Below are 23325 nucleotides of genomic sequence, written 5' to 3'. Positions count from 1 at the left end.
CACAGTCTAATCCTATAGGGGAGAATGAGCACCTTACAAAAAGTGACTTCTTCTGTGCCATAAAAGCTCTCATCACGCTGTCTTTCTTCGGTGCTGAGTCGATGGAGGAGTTGCCATGCCAACAGATTGGGGGATTCCGAATTCTGATCTAGGCCAGTGCACAGACTTATATGCTATGGACGCATGGAGTTGCATGTGTGTAAAAGCAGTTTATCTCTATAGGCTGCATGTCATGGTGTTTCCCTGTTCTAATCATGGCACTGCAGTTTGAAAATCAATGGGTGTGTGTGTTTGTGTCTGTTACAGAAAGAATGTGTGAATGAGAGCAGATCAACCAGTTAATCAGGTCAGTGATTCTTTAAACCTATTTTAGCATGAACACAACTGTGCAAACCTGCCGGCAGCATCAGACATGAAGCCAAGCAGAGGCCGTGGCACATGTACATCAACTCATATACAGAAAATAAATACTCAGATCACCAGTGAAATTTGAAAACCTTTGTAGGAATCTGTATTTAATTTTTAAACTCTAAATACATTCATACATCTCATAAACAGAGGAGCAGACAGTACGTGTTAATGTACATCTGGACGTGTTTCTGTGTGTTTAGGTGAGACAGAGAAAGAGAGGGATGCAGGTTGGGTTGGGGGTTCCAGCTGCCTTCTGCACACCTGCATATTTATCATGTGCTTACAAAATGTGATGGAGACACATAATGAGGGACAGAAAGACAACCTAGGCAGAGAGACACAGACTGAGTATGTATACATGAGTGCGTTAGTATAGTATTAATGTGTTCAGATGTGTACCATTAGGGGTTGCACTTAAATTTTAGACAACTAGCTAAATAAGGACAGTTTAATTCTAAAAATGAATTGATCATATTTTGAATCAAATGTGCACTGTCACATTAGTCTCTAAACATTTTAACAATAAATCTTACCAAAACTATATTTTGCTATAATACTCTGCATAGGGACCAATTAGAAAAGTTGTATATTCCTGGAACAGACATGAAAACATGACATTTACAGACAATTTTCTGATTACACTAAATATTATTTTATTCTAATATTTAATTTGTAAAAGTAAATTTTCTTGGGTCCCCTTGTGAGTGGGTGGGTGTGTAACCGTGAGTGTATCTATGGTGCATGTTTGTCTATGTATGTGTTCATACATTATGTATGCAAGTAAGCCATCGAGTTGTGGAAGTATGAGTTTGTCTTTGTGCATGAATGCTAACATACATGTGCCTGTTCGTATGCCTGCGTATGCACCTGCATGTACAGTATGCATGTGCATGTATACACACATACACATACTTCCAAAAAGAGTCACATATAGATACATGTAATTATATATGCGTATCAGGCATCCATGTATCCCTGCATTACTGTTTGTGTGTGTGTGTGTGTGTATGAACACATGACTGTGTGTGTGCCCGGATGTGTTTTTGTGTTAGTCGCTGTCTTCTCTCTCATGGGTCTCAGCCAAGCAGCTCTCATCAATATTCTCCAGGCTCTCCGCATGCTGGATGCTGAGCTCAGAGAATGGGATGTTGGGTAATGTAGTCTGTTCCGGGTAGAGCCAGGGCTTGAGGCCAGGGTTATGTCTTTGCTTCCACTCTGAATACTTCAAACAGGCTTTGTTGATCTTCTTCATTGCCTAGAAAACATAAGGCAAAGATAAACAACATAAGGAAGACAACACACGTTATGTTTTTTGTTTTTTTTATAGATCTGCACTGATCCTAAACACACTGCTATCAGACAAGAAATGATGCCAGTGATAGCGTGAATTTTTTTTGCACTTGAAAACTTTGCCAATCTTCCCTCCCTCAGTAATGAGATAAAGCAGACTGGGCTGAAAATACATATACAGAAGCCTGGAATAGCACTCTAGAAAAATAGCGATGAAGATGGATGAGGGACAGGATAAAGGGAGGCCAAAGAACAGGTGTGAGAGATGGTGACATCTACGGAGATTGGACATGGTTAGAGAAGCCAGGAGGGAGATACTGGGAGGTGATTTTTAGTAGCGCCACAAGAATCGAAAATTTGAAGTCAAAGCCAAATCATCACGTACCCTCACACTGTATTTATGTCTTGTGACATAATGGTACAAAATTCTTTAAAATGCCTGGAAGAAAATGAATCCTGTATTTATAAAAGTCATGGTTACTTTCAGTGGGATCTGTGTATCTCACTGAGCTGCTATTTTCTGACATGATCATCAAGGGACTCCTCCATACCGAGGTGCTCTCTAGAGAATCTCTGCCCTATTTCAACAAACACGCACACACTCTCACACAGGCAAACAAACACAGTAAACAGGACGCATCTGTAATGTGTAGAAGAGACTGTACTTTTTACATGCATGAAAGGTATTCATGCACACATTTCTCATTGTGACAGTCACTGCACTGTGTAACCTTAATGCGCAGCGCCCGTGGATTCACACAGGCACAAACACACAACGAACTCAGCATCCGTGTTAATGTGCACACGACTTACGCGAGGAGCAAGGAAGTGGGAAGACTTGTTGACAACCCACTTGGGTAATGAACCTGTAACGAGAGACAAGTGTGAACAGAGTAAAACGGATAAAAGTGTGAGGTTGACAGATAATCAAAGTGAAAGAGAGGAGGATGATGATGAGGAAGACATAAAAGAGGGATTTGCTTGATTACATGACAGTCCAGCAGCATGCAAGTAAAGCTTAGTAACTTGCTACTTACTGCACCCAGATGACTCTCACACGCATACGCACACATTACCAACAGGTAATTCAAGACTTTCACACAATCAGCACTCAGATCCAAGAGAGCAAAAGTGAAGAGGTGATTTACAGGTAGAATTAGAGACCATTATCAACGAGTAGAAAAAGAGAAGGGAGAGAATTGAGAAAGAGAGGCAGAGTGAGAAAGCAAGGTAAGACAGTCAAATAGTCTGTCCTTTATATGGTTACTATAGCGACTCATTTTGACATAAAGGCAGGGGAATGAATAATTCAAAGACCTTTGAACACGCATTAAGCACCTATGTGAGTGTAGCGGTGGGTTTCAATTGGCGTGCGTGCGTGCGTGCATGTGTAATAGTTACCTCGTGGGTCTACCTGGGCCATGTAAGTGAGGGTACAGTGATTAGATCCCTGGCTCTGGATCATGTAGCCAGTTTGAATGGAAACAGCACGCACCATGTCCTTTTTAGGAGGGTATCTCTGTGGAGACAACACACAAACACACACACACACACACACACACACACACACACACACACACACACACACACACACACACACACACACACACACACACACACACACACACACACACACACACACACAAGAATTAATGAATGTGATAAGGAACCCCCTAAACTCTTCATTCACTTTGACATGCTCTGGATGATTGTTTTTATGTGCCAGCGTAAATGTCCTTTACACACTCCACCCAAAGTAAACCTACATCAATGAGCGGAAACCGCACACAACAAGCACCCATAAGCAGAGATTTTAAGAAATCATTTTCTGGTATCAGCTCCATGGATACAAACCAGGCCTTTTAGACAGTCCATCTAATGGCTTTAGTTGACACTCAACTGTGTTTTTCTTTGCTGTGTTGTTTTGAAGCTGCCAGTCAAACAGATTTTCTGCTTCACAGTCATATTTCTGATCCAAATCCAGTCCACGCTACCCTGTGAATAACACAGCAGTAAAGGCCAGCTACGGCCCACAATTTCACTGCTGGCCCCTTTGAATATATATCTAAGAGTATTATTCATGATGATAAAGTGCAGTACTGGTTCGCCAGCTCTAATTGGGACAGGCACACTGCAGAGCACTCAAGAAGCACACAGAGCAGCAGTCAGCTAAGAACCGTTATCAGAGGAGAACTTGAGATAACCACTTTATCTTTTCACCACTATTTGACTCGTATTTTTGGTGACTGCACTTCTCTGGTAGATGGTTACATCGTAGGTATTTCTGCTGACAGCACAATGGCAGCTTTTGTGAACCATCTGTGGATTTCTGGGAAATCAGATACAGCATTATAATGTTGTGAGCTAATGGTTTTTTAGAAGCGCCTACTCAAAGCATTACTCACCACTGAGGTGTTTCTCTATAGTCTTCAAACATCCACATCACAAACCTCCTGACTAGTATTAACAGTTACTTTAGCCTACATCGGTTTTTTTTTGAGCTGTTGGTTTAAACAAGCAATTCAAGACACCTTCAGCTTTGATAACTTATTGCCACTTTTTATTTAGAATAACAATAACTAACAAGGAGTGGAGCTTACAGCAACGTTAGCATCTCTGTGAGGCTGTACAGTGGTGCTTTGAGCTAAACCCTAACAACAGCATGTTAACATGATGATGTATAGCAGTTGTACAAGCAATTTTGCTATATTTATCATCTCATCATGTTACCATGCTAACATTGCTAATTACCATTGATTACGCAAAGTGCAGCAAATGCCAATGGGAACATTATTAGTTTTGCAGGTATTTTATAGCCAAATATAAACCAAAGTATGATGGGGAGTGATGAAAAGTCCGAGGATCCTAGTAATATTTTGGGCAACATGGGTATCTGAACCAAATTTCCTCCATGCAATATAAATTTATCTGGAGGTTGCTAGCCAAAACCAAACCAACCCACAGGCTGACTGACCGGCTCTGCTATTCCTGAAGCCCACCACCATTGTGGCCAAGAAAGTTCACAATGGATCCACTATTAGAGTAGTCATTAGAAGCCATTAGCTGTTGCTGTACTATAAATATATAGGCCTCCCATGCAAGTAAAAACTGGACTCTATGACAACCTGCCCATTGACACCTTTTGCATTGGAGCAAACCACATTTACTACACATTGCAGGTGGATCGCATATGCTTACTGCTGAAAAGTTTGCAAATTTATGACTGAAAAACAGTTGCTAATCATGGGAAGGATGAATAATGAATGTCCCACAAGATGCAGTAGAAGTGGACTGACTCCTGGCGGTGGGCACATGAACTCACCGCTCCACTAAGGGTCCCTTTTAACTGCACTCCACAAGTCAAGCGCTCAAGTTCTGCTGATTATCAAGAGCTAATCACACATGCACACACAGGAACTAGGAGTCATTAACACACACGTGGAACACACACATACATGCACACACACAGTCTATTGTGTTGGTAACCACTAATTGATGCAGGAATGCGGAAGGAGAGGTGGAAGTCAACAGCTAACAGTCACATGAGAGGCATTATCCTTTTGTCAATATTAGTTTAGTGAGCAAAAAACTGAGACAGAGAAATGGAGAGGGAAGAAGAGAGAAAAACGAGACTGGAGAAAATAAAAAAAAGAAAGAAAGCGAGAGAAGAAAAGGAAAACAAGACGTGAGAAGAAAAAAGGCACACAGGAGAACAAAGAGAGGTACAGTGAAACAGTTTAATTGATTAGCTGGTTTGTTAGAAAATCAATCAGCAATTGTTTTTTCTAGAAAAAATGCCAATCATTACTTTGTTTGGGCCTCTCAGTGGTGAGGATTTGCTGCTTTTCTTTGTTGTTGTTGTTGTTGTTGTTTGGAAGAGGCATTTACTTTTTTCAAACATTTTATAAACCAGACAATCAAATAATCGAGCAGATATTTGACATTTTAATCAAGACTGGAAATAATTGGTTGTTGTAGCCAGGTGATGAGTACAAGCTTTTATATGAGATAGTTCCTGTCGTCTTCTTCCAGCTGGACAGCAAACACAGAAATAAAGCCAAACTAAAAGCCAAGGTTTCAGGCCTTTTGCCAAACTGGACATCACTTATGTTATCAGGTCTTTGGTATTCAAATTATTCAAGTTCTTAAAAAGCACAACTGAAAGTCAAACTAAAAATGCAATATGTTCAACCATAAAATGAACAACACCACATTTAAAGTAGAGGCGTGCTGGCACAGTACATCTGTCTCCCTCAGGTAAAAGCATCGAAGGGGGGAGGCATGATTGTGCTCTCTCGTTGGAAAGGTGCCAGACTATCTTCACTTCCTGGATGAGCTGATTCTGGATGAGCAGAATCTTAAATGACCAGTACACACACAGAGAGCTTTGTAAGGATTCTTCATACAGCACAATGTCCAAACCGGGCTAATCTTAATTTCTGCTCACCCAATGTTCACTCATTTCAAAATGGGCCATTTACTTCACAATGCTGCATTAGCATTCCTGTGCACCTTTGATTACACATATGGTTATTAAGGGGTGAATGAGCAGGGCCGTAGCTGGGCATGTGTACGTGGTGTGTGTGTGTGTGTGTGTGTGTGTGTGTGTGTGTGTGTGTGTGTGTGTGTGTGTGTGTGTGTGTGTGTGTGTGTGTGTGTGTGTGTGTGTGCTTGAGCGTACAGTATACTCACAGAATGTTTGACAGAGTAGTTCATGATGATGTAATCTTTTCCAATTGGCAGCCAGGAGCGAAGCGTGATGACATCGCGGTTCCTTAAAGGTTTCGGGCACTTCCCTTTCAACAAACAAGAAAACTCTGGTGAACAAAACACCATAGAACAGCGTGTCTCTGCTTCCCTTCACTACCCCAAATCATACAATTGACAAATGAATGCAGACACATTGTACACTGCATATGTTTACATGTTAGTATGCAACATACATGAGTAGTAGCCAACATCTGCATTGACCGTAAGTTTCCCGATATCGAAGGTCTCAATGACATTTGAGTCCCATTTCTTTCTGTATTCGATGTCATGGAGAACGTCGTACACCGTATCAGCTGACACGTCCTTACACACCATGCGACACTAAGAGAGAGAGACACACAGAAACAGTGCTCATTGTTAGGCAATAAAGAAAAAGTACACAGAACTAATATAACTCAATCACAGACTAAATCCCATTTACTGAATGTGTATTCATCCTACATAACTCATGCTGGTTAATCATGCAGTACTTCACATTTCATAGGCCTGCATCTTATGCAAGCTATATGAAGCAGGAAATCCATTAGATGTTAACGAAACTGCATCCCATAAATTCAGAGTTCAGTACTGTGCAAGTGTTAAGAGGAGCTACAGAGAGTTTGGCTTCATTCATGCAATGAAAGCTAAGTATGAAACAACAGTTCAACATTCATACTTAATCTGATATACGAACAGAAGTAAAGTAAGAGGATGTGTGTGAATGTTGAGTGAGTGTTGAAGGATCCTTAACATACTCAGTTTGAAAAACCTACACACACACACACACACACACACACACACACACACACACACACACACACACACACACACACACACACACACACACACGCAACTGATGTGTAAATGATTAAACATCAGATGGTTGGAGTGCCAGTGTCATAGAAGAGAAAAAGATACAGTATGTGTGTTGAGTGTGAGTGGTGAATATGTGTGCGTGTGTGTGTGTGTGTGTGTGTGTGTGTGTGTGTGTGTGCGTTTGCGTGTGTGTATGTGTGTGAGTGAGTGAGAGAGAGAGAGCGATAGAGAATTAGAGAGAGACAGAGAGAGAACTAGGACAGACAGGCCACTGACCATAGATGAGTCATTACTAGACCTGAGCTCTTAAATGAAAAACAACACAATCATGTCTCGACAGACAGACACACACATACTGTACGTGTAGAGTAAAAAGGTATCAGGGAGGGGTTTTTTTTAAAGCCACAAGTCACCTGCTGTTTGGAACAAAGAACATGTGTGTGAAGTCTTCAAAGCAGAAACGAGAATGATTAATTGGTGCAACCCAGATTCAATAAAACAAGTGCAAAATGTAATGTACCAATTTTGGATCCTAAAATCTACTTTAGGAAATCTTAACTTAAATCATTGTCCATACAGTCATACCATAGACTGTTGTGTAGATGGGCCACAGCTTGTTAATGAAACCTTGGGGACTCCTGCCTGATGTTTTGGAGTAGATGGCACTACACCTCAGGTAAAGAGAGGTCTTTCCTAGAGGAGTGGTGTTACTACAGTTACAATTGCCAGGAGGAATTAGTCTTTATAATAACAAGGAGAAAGAGAGGGGAGATTCATGAAAAGACAGAGGATAGTGATAAGTACAAAAAGGGACATAGAAGCACTTACTTGGAGTAAGTGATAGACAGAGAGAGACTGAGAGGAAAGAAGAAAAGAGCAAATGACGCGATTTTAACTCCCATTACAAATCATTCCATTGGGTTTAAAGCTCAATCTGTCCCATCTTCCTTCTTCCTTCTCCTGCTCTCTGACGGTTCAATGTAAGAAAATGATCACCTGCTTCAATCTACATTTGGCTGCAAAGCTGGTGAAATGGGAGGTATCAATAACTAGTGAAATATGATGTGCTCACTTTTATGAACAGCACAAATATGCCTAAGCCTCCTAAAATATTGTCATAAGAAGTGCTCCTTCAGCTATAGATCAATAAAATCCTTCACTAATAATCACTGACAGAAATACTCACATATGAATGAGTAAAACGATAACATGACAGCTGTGTTAAAAGCACTGTGAAGCTGTATTTAGGCACAGCATTGATTTAGGCTAAATGTTAACATGCTCACAATGTCAACATGCTGCTGTCTCGTAGGGCAGCGACTAACGATTACCTACATTATTGATTAATCTGTCAATTATTTTCTAGATTAATCAATTAGCTGTTTGGACTTTAAAATTGTCAGAAAAATGGTAAAAATGTCAACAACAGTTTTCCAAAGAGGTGCAGCCTAAAATGTATTTTATCATCTTGGTTCAGCAGGTTAGCATGCAAAATTTGCTACTGAGTACTAAACACAAACAGGCTACTGTGAATCACTTAGTTTTTTGACTAATAATAGCACTAGAGTAGAGGTCAGGGGATTACCAAAATCAGTCAAGTTTGACTGACTAAGCACTTTAAAAAAGTCACTATCAAGCAATCACTTTGAACATTAGGATCATAAAAAGCTTCTTTTTTTTATGTAGTTTTCTTTGGAGTTGGAAGTCTATTGAGGAGGACAGTACTCACAAAAAGTTTCCATTTCTAAAAGAATTTCTGGCAAAGACCCAAATTAAGTAAAGTTATTGTCCTGGGACCACAGATTATTATAACTCTCAATGACCTATTTTGGTTTGCAACCCAAAAATAAATGTAATTCAATACATGTACAACTATGACAGTGTGTTCGCTGTATCAGTAAAGCTTTGCACACTTGTTGCCACTGACCGAGTCACTGCTTTTTAAATCAACTTTAGCTACTGTATATAGTTCCTAGACACAGGCACAGTCTCACAGGGCTACACAAGAGCCATGCTGTGGAACAAAAGACACTGAAAATGTTAGATTGAAATAATATCCCCAAACACAGAAAGAACCCAGCGTGAGAACAATGAAGAGTGATTGAGTGCAGAGAGCTGGAAAATACAGACTGAAGCGAACGTGGTGCAGACTCATCAGTGTTAGCTGGTTTAATGTCGTCATTATCGAGGAAACAAAGGAGCACGTGTATGGTTCTTTTCAGGAGACCGACTGAGATATGATTTCAAATACTGACACTAATATAGAGAGAAATTTGAAATTGTCCCGTTAGACTAGTAACACAGGTCACTTGGGCAGCAATCGACAATAAGAAATTAAAGTTCAGCAGATTTGAGGGACAGGAGACAGCTAGTCACGTACGACAGGCTATATGAAGTCACTTGCAAAGTGTGAACACAGACGACAGAAGCATGCACCAAACTGTGTTGAGTGAAAGGCACAAAAAGGTCCTTAACTGTGTTTCAACACCAGCACAAAACCTACAAAATTACACTGAGGCCCATAGCCAGTGCAGTGAAGGAGACACTATATGCTTCTTACAAAATTACAGGCTGGTTTCTAACTCTACATAATGGAATTAAAAAGAAACCACACACAGAGGACAGAATATAGTATGATGGGATTTTCAAAATAAAATGTACAATAACTGCACCAAAGCCTACTTTTGAAGAAAATACAGACCCTGCAAATGTTGAATGTACTATATCTAAAGAAATGCTACCACAAGCAGTGCACTAGTTTCAGCAAGGTCTCATATTTGACATCTGTGTGTGTGTGTGTGTGTGTGTGTGTGTGTGTGTGTGTGTGTGTGTGTGGTGTGTGTGTGTGTATTATATGCATGCGTATGTGTGTAGACAGATTGGCAAAGGACTTGTGGATCAGCAAAGACCAGAGCGAATAATGAATGTGTTGTATCCACAGGCAACCTGAAACAGGAGTAGGAGGAAGAAGGAAAAACAAATGAAAAGGCAAAAGAAGAGAGGTGCAGGGAGACGTTGGGCGCAGAATGGAGACATATACCTCGGTAAGTACACGTGTGTGTAATTCTATTACATACTAACTCAGTAAACTCGGCCGATGAAGCCTGAAGATGGGGACGGAGGGAAGCGGGTGAAGTCGAGTTCAGAAAGATAAAACAGAGATGGCGAGAGACAAACAATAGGTGCGTGTGGTGCTCTGCTTCCTCTCGTCCACACCGCGCCCTCTGCCCACACAGTGCCCAGTGACCGCTGACCCCTGCACATCTAACCCACACCACCCACTTTTCATTGTGTCCCTTATTCCCCATCTCACCCACTCTTGTTCTCTCCCCGATACGTTCTTCTTTTCCTCCCTCCCATCATCTGCTCCTCCGGGCTGATACATGATTGTGGAAGACAATTATGAAAAAAAAAAAAAATACAGCGGGTGCATGTGTGATTCAGAGCCGGGCTTCCCTCTGTGTCAGCGTGGGAGAAGGCACACGCCGGAGTGTTTGTTTTGTGTGTGTGTGTGTGTGTGTGTGTGTGTGTGTGTGTGTGTGTGTGTGTGTGTGTGTGTGTGTGTGTGTGTGTGTGTGTGTGTGTGTGTTTGAGGGTCAAACTCGTATACAAAACCACCTACATATTAACACACACATATTGTATGTTAGTGGAATGTGTCATGCTCTGACAAATGATATCATGAGGATGATGATGGTTCGCGTGAGTGATTACACTGCGATACAACAGTCATTATTGATGAATATGGCAGTGGCAATGATCACAATGATAATGAGGCCGATGGTAATTAGACCACTAATGATAATGATGATTGCCAGCCTGTTCTCTCTTCCACTCATTTGGATATACATTTTAATGCTATGGGAAAGAGGGGAATGCAAACAATCTGAGAGGTTAAGTCTCCAAAAAAGTCTCTCGTTAATCATTCGACACGCATCAGCAAAAATGCATGCTTTTATTCCGTCTATAAATAGAAGAGCTGTATCTGTGGCAAGTCTGATTGCCCACCTATGAGCTTAAAACCCACTCACCAACTACCATATTGACTCTTAACAGTAGTCAATTTCATTCTTTTGTACACATATGTACAATGGGAGATTGAGAATGGGAGACCGAAAGTGATGGAAAAATAATGAACTCATCATACTTGTCGAATGTTTGTCTATCTGTTGCACAACATGTTCCTATTGTCTCAGGAAGGACCCATTTATCTGTGCACAGCATGGTCTCAGACACGATGTCTCCGTACCTTCATCTTGTGACCTACGCCCTCACTCAGTACTATCTGTGCACAGCATGGTCTAATTTACGACGTCCATATGTCTTTATCTTGTGACCTACGACGTCACTCAGTACTATCTGTGATCTACAAAAACAGATGTACAGAGGGAGTGGGGGTGACTGTCAACTGTTTGTCACACTGTATAAAAGCTGCCCTACGGAGGAGAGACGCTGAGCAATGCTGGACATCCTTCTTTGAGTGTACATGTATTTGCTCCTTCTTGCAAGAATAAATGTCCGATGTGTTTGATTTTGAATCCAGCCTCTGTGTAATTTTTCTAACAGAAAGAAATGAGGAGATAGATAACAATGTACAATGCAAAAATCAAATCCTGTTTCTGTCACATTTGCATATAAAGATTAAGTACCTGTTACAGATAGAAGCCCCACCCAAACTCCAAATATGTGTGTGTGTATGTGTGCTGTGTGTTTGTGCATGAACTTCTCACTATTTGCAGTCTGCAGCTTTCATAAGGAAGCACACCTGTCCTGCATAAAAAAGCATGAATAAGCAGATCCCTTCCCTCTGTGGGTTAGGGTTAGTGTGTGCGCGCACACACACACACACACACACACACACACACACACACACACATACACACACACTAATCCCTGCTGATGCACACACCTCTCCTTCAGCATACACAGGGACATACCCGGAGTAAGCACACAGCAGGCAGATTTACACACTCTTGATTGGCCCGTACACTGAACTACACAACCAACACACACACACACACACACACACACACACACACACACACACACACACACACACACACACACACACACACACACACACACACACACACACACGGATGGATGGATGGATGGAGGGGGCTGGGTCCTCTGCTTCTGTGGACCCTGCACATGAAGATAACACCTCTGTGCACACAAACACACACACACATGCACACGCACACGCCACTTTATTTAACAAAGTAAACACCTGGCGGCCCTCTCACGCTCTTTAAACCCGGATACACAGCAGGAAACCTCACACACACGTACACAAAGGAGAATTAAATTTCTATCTCTATAGATGTGAGGAAGGTGTATCCCATAGCAACTGACATTAATCAGATTTTTAGATCAGTTTTGTTCAAACCGGTGAACAAAGTAAAGGCTGAAAAGTTGAAGCAACCTTCCCAAAATGCAGTGAGGCCACATCTGTCTTCAAGTAAAACTACAAGACACTGCGAGAGGTTTTGAGACAGTTGGGCACTAAATTACCCGTCAGTCAGGTTCTCAGTCAAAATCTAAGGCTGTGAGAGTCGACTGTAGAGTGCACCGGAAAAGTGCTTGATCAATTTGAATGATTTTGAGGGAACTGACGGTTACAATTGCTTCCACCATTTATTCAAGTTCAACTTTCACTGTATTTTACCGTGTAAAAATTCAAACTATTTCTATAAGCATCTCTCCGTATTTTATCATGTTTTGCCACGAGTGTGCCGTGAGGACTCTGTGTGAGTGTCACAACACTAACAACCCATTGTTAATCACTGTGGTCACATATTACTGTGTTAGATGATCCGCTACGCAGCAGCTTTTCCATGGCTAAAAAGTCACATCACTGTCCTCATAATGCCTCCACATCCTCTCCCAAGACAAACATCCACGCTTGAGGCGAACTGCCACGACTGCTGTTTAACTACATAACAAAGTTGATTTATTGCATACTTTCACATGCCTGTCAGTCACTTTATCTTACCAAAACAACTAAACAGGAACCTTTTTCCAGCTGCCGCACCTTGGTTTAATAATGTCCGTTTTTCCCTGATGTAGTTCCAGGTCTTCAAAGGGCCTTCAAAAATTAGCAGAGGCCAACATAGTCAAACCATCAAACCCAAAGACAGTTGAGTTAGTTAATGTGAGAAAAGTGGCATCATCAGATTTGACACTGTAACCGCTAAATGCAATCCTTAAATTCACACTGGCTCATTCATGGCTTATCATGTAACTGACTATTCTTTGGAGAACAATCAGTTCTGTTGTTTGTTGCACTATTTCAGTTTGTGCTCTTTTTTTGCGGCTTACCTGTGCGTTAAATGGATGACAAACTGTATGCAAATTTAATTCTACCGCAGCCAACAAGGTTACAAGGTCTTAAATATTATACTCAATACTTTTACACAGAGACTTGAAAATAGTTTCACTTGCAGAGGCTGACGTGTCTCCAGTGAGCCAAACCTGCCTGCTGAGATTACCTGCAGGGCTCACTTCTTTTTAGTACAGAGAGGGTTTCTTACTGCGTGCATGATGCATCAATTCACATCACCACTATTACCCACAGCTAAAGCAGGATGTGTTCCCTGAACTGAAATGTACAGTAGCTCTGTAACCATCATAGTGACATTTTTTTTTTTTTTTTTTTTAACTCGTGTGCGCTTACAAAGGAACAACATACAGTATGCTTCGTCGTTTAAAATCTGGTTTCAGTGGGAAGCCTCTGCAACTACAATGGGTCCATGCAGCAAAACGCAGCAGCTAAACCATGTCAGCAGTTTGAATCATATGGGAATTTAGAAAGAGCACTTCTCTGCCAACTGGATTATAGGCTTCTGTACAGCAGGGCTTTATTTCTCCCCTGCGTATTTGTGCTGTTCTCTCATGACCACACGACTTTATATTATCCCCATAAATGACAGATGCTCGATTAAATCCATTGTAGTTGAGCGTGTAATGAATGAAATGCATTCCATTATTAAAACTTACATTTCATACCTGTTTGATGAAGTAGTCTCACCTTAATTTTGTGGACGGACTTCCCCTCCTCCAGACCCTGGCTCCACACCGTGATGCCCCCCTTGCTGTAGGTCGTACTCCAGCCCTCTTCGCACAGACTCTGCGCCTTAAAGCTGGCGAACGCCCGGTCGTCCGGGATGGTCACGGTGGGTCCAGACATGGCTCGTAACCGTGAGGAAGTGAGAGGAGAGACGGGGACTCCTGTCGAGCCCGGTGAAGTCACGGTGAACCGGCGAAGCAAAGGGAAACCGAGCGCTACAACCAATCGTTCCTTCCTCTACTGTGGAAACAACTTGGCTAATTCAATTCCCCTCTTGCGAGAAGCTTTTGTAGGCTGCACCGCGTCTTGTGATGGTCGGTGTGCGTGCGTGTGCGTGTGTGTACGCGCGTTCAGGGAGGTCCAACAACCGCAATCCACCCTGCACAAACTAATGAAACAGAGGTGTGCTGGCACAGCTGCTGCGCACAGGTGAGAGCGCACGAAAACGAGGCAAAGAAGTGACACAAAACGAGATGGACGAAACAAATGCGGCTTTCAATTGATCTCGGTGGTTGAATAAGTTTCTGTCTTTCTTCAGCAGTCCTCAGAAACAGCCGCGCTTCAGACAAACCATATGTTTCTGTGTTTCCGCTTGTCACTCTGCGTTTCTGCCTCTGTGTCTCCAGCTTTTTCTGTCTTTCTGTTTGGGTGTCTTTCTCCTTCTCTCTTCGATCTTCTGTGAGCTCAAAATAATTTGCAGAAGCTCTCCATCGCTGCGTTGCTGCTGTGGCTGGCAGGTGGTGGAGAAGATGCGGCGAGAAAGAAGAGGAAGAGGAGGAGGAGGAGGTGGTGGTGGGGGAGAGGAGGAGAAAGCAAGCTGCATAGGCAGGCGACGCAGTGGCCCGTACAGTGGAAGCGCCTCCCTGTGTTGCCTTTAGGTGCTCCTCGTAAAGCTCACATCCCTGTCCTGCGGTTAGTGTCTGCTTGTAGTGTTTCAATGAGGGTATTTGCAACACAAAAACACTGTAAAAAAACAACAACAAAAAAAAAACAAGTAGCATTAATCAGAAACACACGGCGACACATCAGTGTTTCTGCACAATAAGTAGAGTAATTAGCATTGTGTTCATTTGAAAACATGTTGTGAAAAACACTTAAAGCTAACATTTTATGCAACTTTGTGTTGTAGGCCACAATTTTTCACTAAACAACAGGTTGCTAATGCTGAGCTAGCTTTTTTTTTTTTTTTTTTTTTTTCCCTTCAGGCTACAAAGCAAATGTTTAAAGGATAAAAAAAAAAAAAGCACAAATGAAGAATTAATAACCAGCCTCCCATACACACAATAATTTATAAGAGAATATCATACATCCTTAAAGTTTGGACAGTATGACCAGTAGAGCTGCTGAGAAAAGATTTGACCAAACCTGGAAAGCAATTCATATTGGTTGGGAAAGTTTAGCACTGTCTAAAATAATTTGTTAAAATGCACCAGTCGAATTACGAATACAGGAGCTGTGTGTTAACAACACAAGACTTTATAGTCTCCATGGACACTTTAAAGTGTAGTTTGAAGCACATCTTTATTCATGACATATTAACAAATACTAAGCAGACTGCATCAGGTCGGGTTCTTTTCACAAAGATGTAGGCAACCCGGCGGAGCTGCAGGTGCACCTGATGGCTGACCTGTAAACTAGTATTCGGGAGACTCCACTTTTCTTTGGTCTTAAATCCTTATTCACTTTTTGGCTGTCAGTTCCATGATGTTATAAACTCACAGCTGCTGAGAACAATAACATTAAAATGCCCTGTGATGCAGTATTTGTAGTGTCACTGAATGTCTGTCATAGTCTCTCCCTCTGGTTGCGTGTCTCTTTTTATTTTTCACTCAGTCTGTCATGTCATTTTCTCTTTCATCCATCTCCCTCCTGTCATCTTGGAGTGTGTAAGCCCATTACTGGCCTCCTTCAGTTTGATCTGCGGGTGTTTTCACAACATCTTCAGGCCCAAATAAACTGAACTTCACGTTACATTTTGCTCTTTTGAGTCCGGTGTATATTTCTGTAAAGATATGAAACAGAGACAGGCCGTGCAATGTTTTTTTCTTCTCAGCAGAAAGGTTTCATTTTGTGGTGACTGACGGGCAGTGTTACAAGCATACACGTTACAGATAATACAGCATTGTGCACCCATCACGGAATGACTTCATCCTTTAGTCTACTGCGCTGCCAGGCAACAGCTCTGTCAACAGAACCCTGCCACAGTTTTCCACCACTGACTGTGACCTCTGACCTCCTGAGACAGGTGAGTGAGAGGAGACTTTCCTCACTGGGACGAAACGAGCATCATTCATTCAGTGTCATTCAAAACATTTAAAAAACAACAACACCGTACATGACTTCTACTGAGTGAGTCTTGGAAAGTTGCCTAGTAGGTCTAAAGTTGAAATTACCACTTTCACAGCAGACATTTTGACAGGTCAAAAACATCAGTAACATCATTAAATGCTGTATTACGCTGCAACGATTAACAGAGGAAAATAAATCTTATTAGTTTTACCTGTAACGTCCCTGCTAATGTCTGCTGTGGAAAATGACAATGAAACTGATTTAGTTAGGAAGTGAAAAGAAACAGACAACGGTAGCAAGGTTAGGAACATAGGTTGGATTCAGAGAATAAAACAAACATGTAAAGTACAAGATGGACAGATTTTTGTAAGGGAAGAAAATAAAAAATAAGTGCTCATTTAACAAAATTGTCAATCAGATCCAAAGATGCATGGCAGACTTATGTTTTCTTTTTTTTTTATGTTATTCAATAACATTTATTTTGGTTGCTTTTGTCACTAGTTTCCCCGGTACGCTTACATGTTGGTAAAAATTGTATAAACACTATTGTGCTGGCATGCAACATAACTAAAATCCTGCAACACACCTTCTCCACTGTCGACATACTAGCATGCAAAGGCGTATTTGTTATTAATTAATACATTAATTCTAGCTGCAGTCCATGTGGGTGAGCTCGTTGCTCTGCTGTTGTGCATTGTTGCTCACTGGGATATCTCATAAGGAGACTGATTAACTAAGTGAGCCATTTTTTAATGGAGTGGGTATCACCTGGGTTTGCAAAACATTTTAAGTCCACGAGTTGTGGAGCTGACTGTGCTAAGACACAAATATCAGCCATCAATATCTTTGCTGTTGACATCAACAGCAAAAATGACTTTAAAAATTGCTTTAGAAACAGACACGAACATGTTGGCAGGCGAGTGACAGTACAGTTGGTGAGAATAGTCAGGTGTCTACAAAAGCAAACGCACACCAACATAACTGTGGCCTTTAGATGAGATGGCCGGTGAAGGTGCCAGTGAATTTATGATGGCAGAGCAAGATGTCCTCTGTGATTCATGTCTGCTGAGAAACAGCAAATCTCTGGCCTGCACGCAACATACCCACCCAATAGATTACAGCTACACTGTGGGAGGCCCACTCTTGTACAATGTACGTCACAGTGGGATGGCTTGGACTGTATTTCAGTCAGAACAAAATGGCATTTTCAGTGACATTATATTTATATTTATCAATCTTTGATAGTAACCTATCTGAGGATATGCAAGTTGGCCTGGATGAAAATGCCAAGCAGGAAAACCATCTCTAAAAATAATTGTCTCTGCTACTCATTAAAGAGTCTGTCTTTCATTAACTGATATACCAATACTAATGCCTTATCGCCTGCTGCACCATCACATTTTAACAGGAAATAAGATAAACCTGAAGAAGCAAATTGACATATCAGATATCAGGTATATCTGCTTGGTTTCAATTGCAGGAAATTATAAATTCATGCAGTGTTTCTCCTCAAGTTTGCACTACAGCTCTGATTTCAGAGGCATATTTGTGTGTGTGTGTGTGTGTGTGTGTGTGTGTGTGTGTGTGTGTGTGTGTGTGTGTGTGTGTGTGTGTGTTCTTCCTGATAAAGAGAACATTTTAAGATATTTAAAGTGCAAAACCCTTCAAAAACAAACAAAACAGGTTGTTCAAATTGGGGAGAAAGGCAGCAACAATCTGTAAAACAGGGAGACACTTAGCATCTTTACCCCTGTATACATAAGAAATACTGTATGCCAATGAGAGAGGAGAAGTTTAATTTCATACTAGCTGAAGCATTTAAATGATATAAGACAACACAATGGAAGCAACTAAAGTGAAGAGTTTGACTGGAGAAGCTACAACAATGAGAGAAAACAGGATGTACAGCTGAAAAGTAGGACAAAAGGTGACAGTTCAAACAAATTTACTGAGATTGCAGAATTTTCTATTGGGATTGCTCCTACATCAAAACCCTATTTTACCAGCAGTATTGCTTGTAAAAGGGACTGCTTGTAAAATAGGACTTCATCTGGGTCATCGTTAGGGCTTCATTTACATGTGTGTGGCCCTGATTAAAATGGTATAAGGAAACATTCTCCAGACATTCTCAAAATGATGTCTGAAAACTGGTGACTGTAATTAAGGAGTACTCGGATAATGACATTCACCTGCAATTGACCAGTCCAAGTTGTCCAAAACCTAAACAGGACTATGTTTCGATGCCACCTGGTGGCTATGATGCACAAGGCAAAGGGCTTTTATAAAACAGCTTGTATCATCATTTCTTTGTCAGTATGACAGTGCTTTTCAAAAACAGTAATTGCACAAAGGAGATGTAAACGAAAGCCCCAGAAGCCAAAACAGCTCTGTCCTGTTGTTTGGATACAGTATAAGCGTTTGATAGTGGAAACATAGTCTACAGCTACTGTGCAGCCTACAGATATTTTGTCATTTATTCTAGTTAATCAAAGTATAGAAATCAGGGTAGGCTGTTCTGTTTAATACAGTCGGTAGTTAAGTTAAAATTAAAAAAAATAAAAAATAAAACATGAAATGTAAACGTTGGACATCATACAACACTTGTATTTTGCAGACAGACATCATTGAAAAGTTAATTCATCTGTCTACAGACCCTTTATGAAGCCCGCCTTCCCACATAAGTATGAAACACTCACTTGATTGAATACAACACGGAAGTTGTATCGTATGTTGCCCATATTTCGTCACAGCAACCGGCGCGTTAGTTTCCAGTAAAACGACATTTCCCAGAATGCACCGCGGATTCTAGTGACATCGACGCCACGATGAGGTGAAGCGGTTGTTTTCGTCCCGATGTTTTGAACCAGCTGCCTCTAATCTCAGAGACATCGGCTGTTAGATCTGGATTAACCCGGTGTCCCCGGCTTGCCAGGTATCTTTAGCCCTCTGGGATCGCTGTCGGTCTGAGGGTTTCGTCCCCCGTTTCGTTTTCGGTGAGTTTATCGCCATGTTATCATCGGTTCCCACCAGGCTAATTGCACGAAGGTCGCGCAGCCTGTCACCGTGCAGCCGCGTCCTCCAGACCAGCGCAAGCGGTGCCGCAAGCCGGCGCATCCGCGAGACACCGGCGGAGACCAATCGCAACCCCGTCGTGTCCACCTCCCGGATCTCCAAAAGGGGGATTTTGGCTGAGGAGACTCCGAGTACCAGTTTGAACCCATCGGTGCAGTACCACCACCTCGCCCCTAGATGGCTGTCTAACCTGGAGAACCGCCGCGGCTCCTGGGCGGCTCTGGCCAGCAGAGGGCGCAACAACAACAAGTACTGGGAGCAGAGCGGTGGAGGTGAAGGCCGGGGAACAGGTGGAGGAGCCAGCCGGGCAGGAGTGGCTTCTGTCGGTGTGCTGTCTGCTGCAGCCGTGGCCTTCTGCCTGAAGAAAGACTCTGACACCAAAGGTAGACTTAACCAGCTGTCATTGTGTTGTCTTATTTAGTATAACTTATTTGTCCGTTGTTGATAAATCATTGACTAAATTTCTACAGAGAACATTATAAATTTAAACATTGTTGTAGGTCAACAAATTTCTGCACAATTTCACAAAGCGTCAGCATGTATTGTAGTGGTCTGTAGAGTCAGGAGAATATTTGGGGTATAAATTTGACTTCAAAAACTGTCGGGGCATATCCCCACTTTGCTAATGAGTACTGACATTTTTCATATTCTCTGCCTCTGGTTCATGTTTTTTGTATGATTCTGCTTTTTCAATAACAAGGTGATGGTCTTCTGGAGGCAGCGAGGACCAATAACTCTCAAGATGTGGCCAGGTACCACACACTCACACACACACACACACACACACACACACACACACACACACACACACACACACACACACTCTCTCTCTCTCTCTCTCTCTCTCTCTCTCTCTCTTGTTTTTGCATGGGGAGGCACTTTTGTCTTTTTTCATTGTGAACCACGTGATTCATTTACTAAGCGTAGTAAGACTGCTTTATGTTTTTGGACCAAATCAAACCTCAGTGTGTCATCATGACAGTGGACAGAGTGAAGGTGAATCTGACTGTTGGGAGGCTTTGAAGCTTTTTGGACATCCATCATGATTCATTTTCATTTTTGTCTGAGACCATATCCAGTAATTCTAATATTATAAACAAAATCAAGCTGGACTACATTTAACATTTAACTCCAAGTATGTGAATAAAGGAACCATGGGTGGATGCATCCAAAGCTGCTCTTTGCAGTAAAATAATGTCCCTTTTTAATGGGACCTGGTTTTCCAGATTTTTATTGCCTTGTATATGATCACAAATCACAAGCTGAAACCAATTTTCACAACAGAAAGCAGGGACAGCTGCGGTTATGAGAGTGCACAGTTGTGTCACCTGTAGCTGTAGTACCACTAATATCCACCAGGTGGAAGAAGAGGACCATCCGTATAGAAGTTCGTGTGTGGAGGTGTTTTCAGGATGGACGTCTCACTCAGATGTGCCTCGCTCGTTTTTCACTGGGAAAAAAAAAGAAGCGTATTTCTTTGCATTATTTATATTTATCTTCATTATATCAACAATTTAGGTTTGCCATCTGTCTTGTGAATGATGTTGCATTAGAATATTGAAAATGGCACAGGTACACACACTGTAGTCAGACAAAGGTGTTGATTTTTGATTTTTGATTTTATTCACTTTATTAATCCCCGAGTGGAAATTTCTTCGCTACAGCAGGGGGGCTCTCAGGGGGGAGATGCTGCAGCAGGCTGCCACTAGCGCCGGCGCCAGGTAACCTGACCTGAGGTTGACTCTTTAATCTGAACGTTTGTGTGGAATTCTCTTAGTGACCACAAGATTCTCCAAAAAAAAACCAACTACGCGTGTACCTTTGGATACACACAGTACTCACGAATGTCTCTTTTCTCCTGTTCATGCCGTTCACTGTTGGGAAGAACTCCAGATTAATGTGCACATGTGGACGAAGTGTGTTAATTGGGTGCTCTTGAGTGTTGTTGGGCACTTGTATCCACATTCATGTGTTTAAGTGTGTGGTAATCGATGTGTGTCACCATTTGCAGGCTTGGGTTACCTGTGCACATGTGGCAGATGGTGCAGGTGAGAGTGCAGCGAGACAGCCAGTTAGCAGGTCACACGCGTGTTAAGTGCTGTGGTTGCGTTTATAGAAGCGGTAGAGTGTCGGGGTGTGTCGCGAGAGTAGAGGTCTCCTTTCTCAAAAGGGCTCCACAAAATGTGTTGGACAATGCTGATGAAGACTCACAGTGGGGAGTTGGCATCAGAAGCTGACGTGCTGTCATATATGAGATTGAGATGATATACAAAGCAGGTTCATGGAAGATGCTGAAATTTGGGTTGAAAGCTGCCGGTTATTATAATTTGTGCTGAAATAGAATATTTATTTATATTATTCTTTTTAGATTATGATTTAGCATTCTTTTGCTCGTGTTGGATGAGGCGATGTAGAGGAACACAGGAAACAAGAGGAGGGTGGTGACATTCAACACAGCTCCTTAGCTACAACTATACTAGAGGTACCGCTACTGTGGTATGGCTTGTAAACATTTGTGCGCTGAAGCGTTTAGATTTGAAAGTTGTTGTTAAAGATAAAGTGCAATGGATACTGGAATTTTGGGACCAATACCTTAATGAGAAAATAAAAAAACAAAACATTGTGATATTGACTCAAATGTGGTTATCATAAACATGTGACAAAGATATGTAGATGAGGCAGGATATTTTACAGATTCATGATAGAATTTATTGGCCATATCGCCATCAGTGCATTGAAGCAGTGAAATTCACTGGAAATTTTAAATAACCATGAATAAAAATACACAAATAGAACCATTTCTAAAGTATTACAAGCGTTTATTTCTGCATTATATTCCGTAAAACACATTTGTCTTAGACAACATATATGCTGAGCTAGATATAGCTGTAATGGTCCAATGTTGGCCAATAAAATTCCAATAAATTGGAAGGGCTTTTCTTAAATGTAACTTTTCTTCTTCGCAGTAACATTTTAATGACAACAGAAAAGGTTGTGAAACAGCCTTTATTTCCGTGACACTGTTCTTAACCATTCTAAAGAAATGATCCCAGGCTGCTTCTCTCCCTAAGAGATCTCTTGGCCATCTCTGCTATATCGGAGGCAGGTAGTAATCTTACATTAATATTCCACTTTATTTCAAGTCTAGAAATGAATCAAAACCGAAAAAAAAAAATCTGCAGCTCCGTGAGCCTTTCAACGTGTAAGTATGACTTAACTAACTAACTCCTCCTGATGCAGCACAGTCAATCCGTTATACTTCTCCACCGTCCACATGTTTCTGTTTGGTGAAATGGAAAGAAGAAAAAAAAAGCTCCGACAACGTAACCTTCTGGTAAAATAACAAGCAGAGAGAGCCGCTCGGTTTCGGCTGCGCCCCCGAAAAGCTCCCATGCAGCTGCGGTGGCGGTGAGCCATTTTCCCTGCCCAAACCCTGGTGGTGCATGAAGACCGGGGCAGTGAAAACGGAGCTGAGTGGAGACCAGCCAGAGGCCACTGTGTTGACTGTAAACACGCACAGTGTCTGCCCGCTCAGCACGAGAGACGACAGACGGATCGCGCGCACACACACGCACACACACACACACACACACACACACACACACACACCGAGAGCGACGTGCCACTCC

The 23325-nt window shown here is 41.8% G+C and overlaps 2 protein-coding genes across 3 annotated transcripts in view; one reads left to right on the top strand and one right to left on the bottom strand.

Annotated features, from left to right (window-relative positions):
- Positions 1-483: 483 nt before the first annotated feature.
- stard10 (StAR related lipid transfer domain containing 10) lies at positions 484-15085 on the bottom strand. The gene is made up of 6 exons (XM_069719304.1): positions 14297-15085; positions 6645-6792; positions 6394-6497; positions 3103-3220; positions 2515-2567; positions 484-1666 (listed from the first exon to the last, which is right to left on the bottom strand). Exons 1-6 carry the CDS (start codon positions 14453-14455, stop codon positions 1460-1462), a joined length of 789 nt encoding a protein of 262 aa, XP_069575405.1. The 5' UTR covers positions 14456-15085; the 3' UTR covers positions 484-1459.
- A 4380-nt stretch (positions 15086-19465) lies between these two features.
- The window catches only part of clpb (ClpB family mitochondrial disaggregase), a 35192-nt gene continuing 31332 nt past the window's right edge, over positions 19466-23325 (top strand). Inside the window, exons 1-2 of one of the 2 annotated variants that reach the window (XM_069718223.1) lie at positions 19466-20079; positions 20397-20448. In XM_069718223.1, the coding sequence (XP_069574324.1) occupies positions 19632-20079; positions 20397-20448 (500 nt within the window). In that variant the 5' untranslated portion in view covers positions 19466-19631. The remainder of the gene's footprint in view (positions 20080-20396; positions 20449-23325) is intronic. The other variant, XM_069718139.1, reaches the window with a different exon arrangement.

The sequence above is a fragment of the Brachyistius frenatus genome, unplaced genomic scaffold (genome assembly GCF_029030835.1).
Source record: "Brachyistius frenatus isolate BFR_SWC_R1_liver_20210118 unplaced genomic scaffold, ASM2903083v1 Contig_1, whole genome shotgun sequence".
In the NCBI taxonomy this organism is placed as follows: Eukaryota; Metazoa; Chordata; class Actinopteri; family Embiotocidae; genus Brachyistius; species Brachyistius frenatus.
The sequence above is the reverse complement of the archived record's forward strand: the minus strand, read 5'-3'. Positions and strand labels throughout refer to the sequence as shown.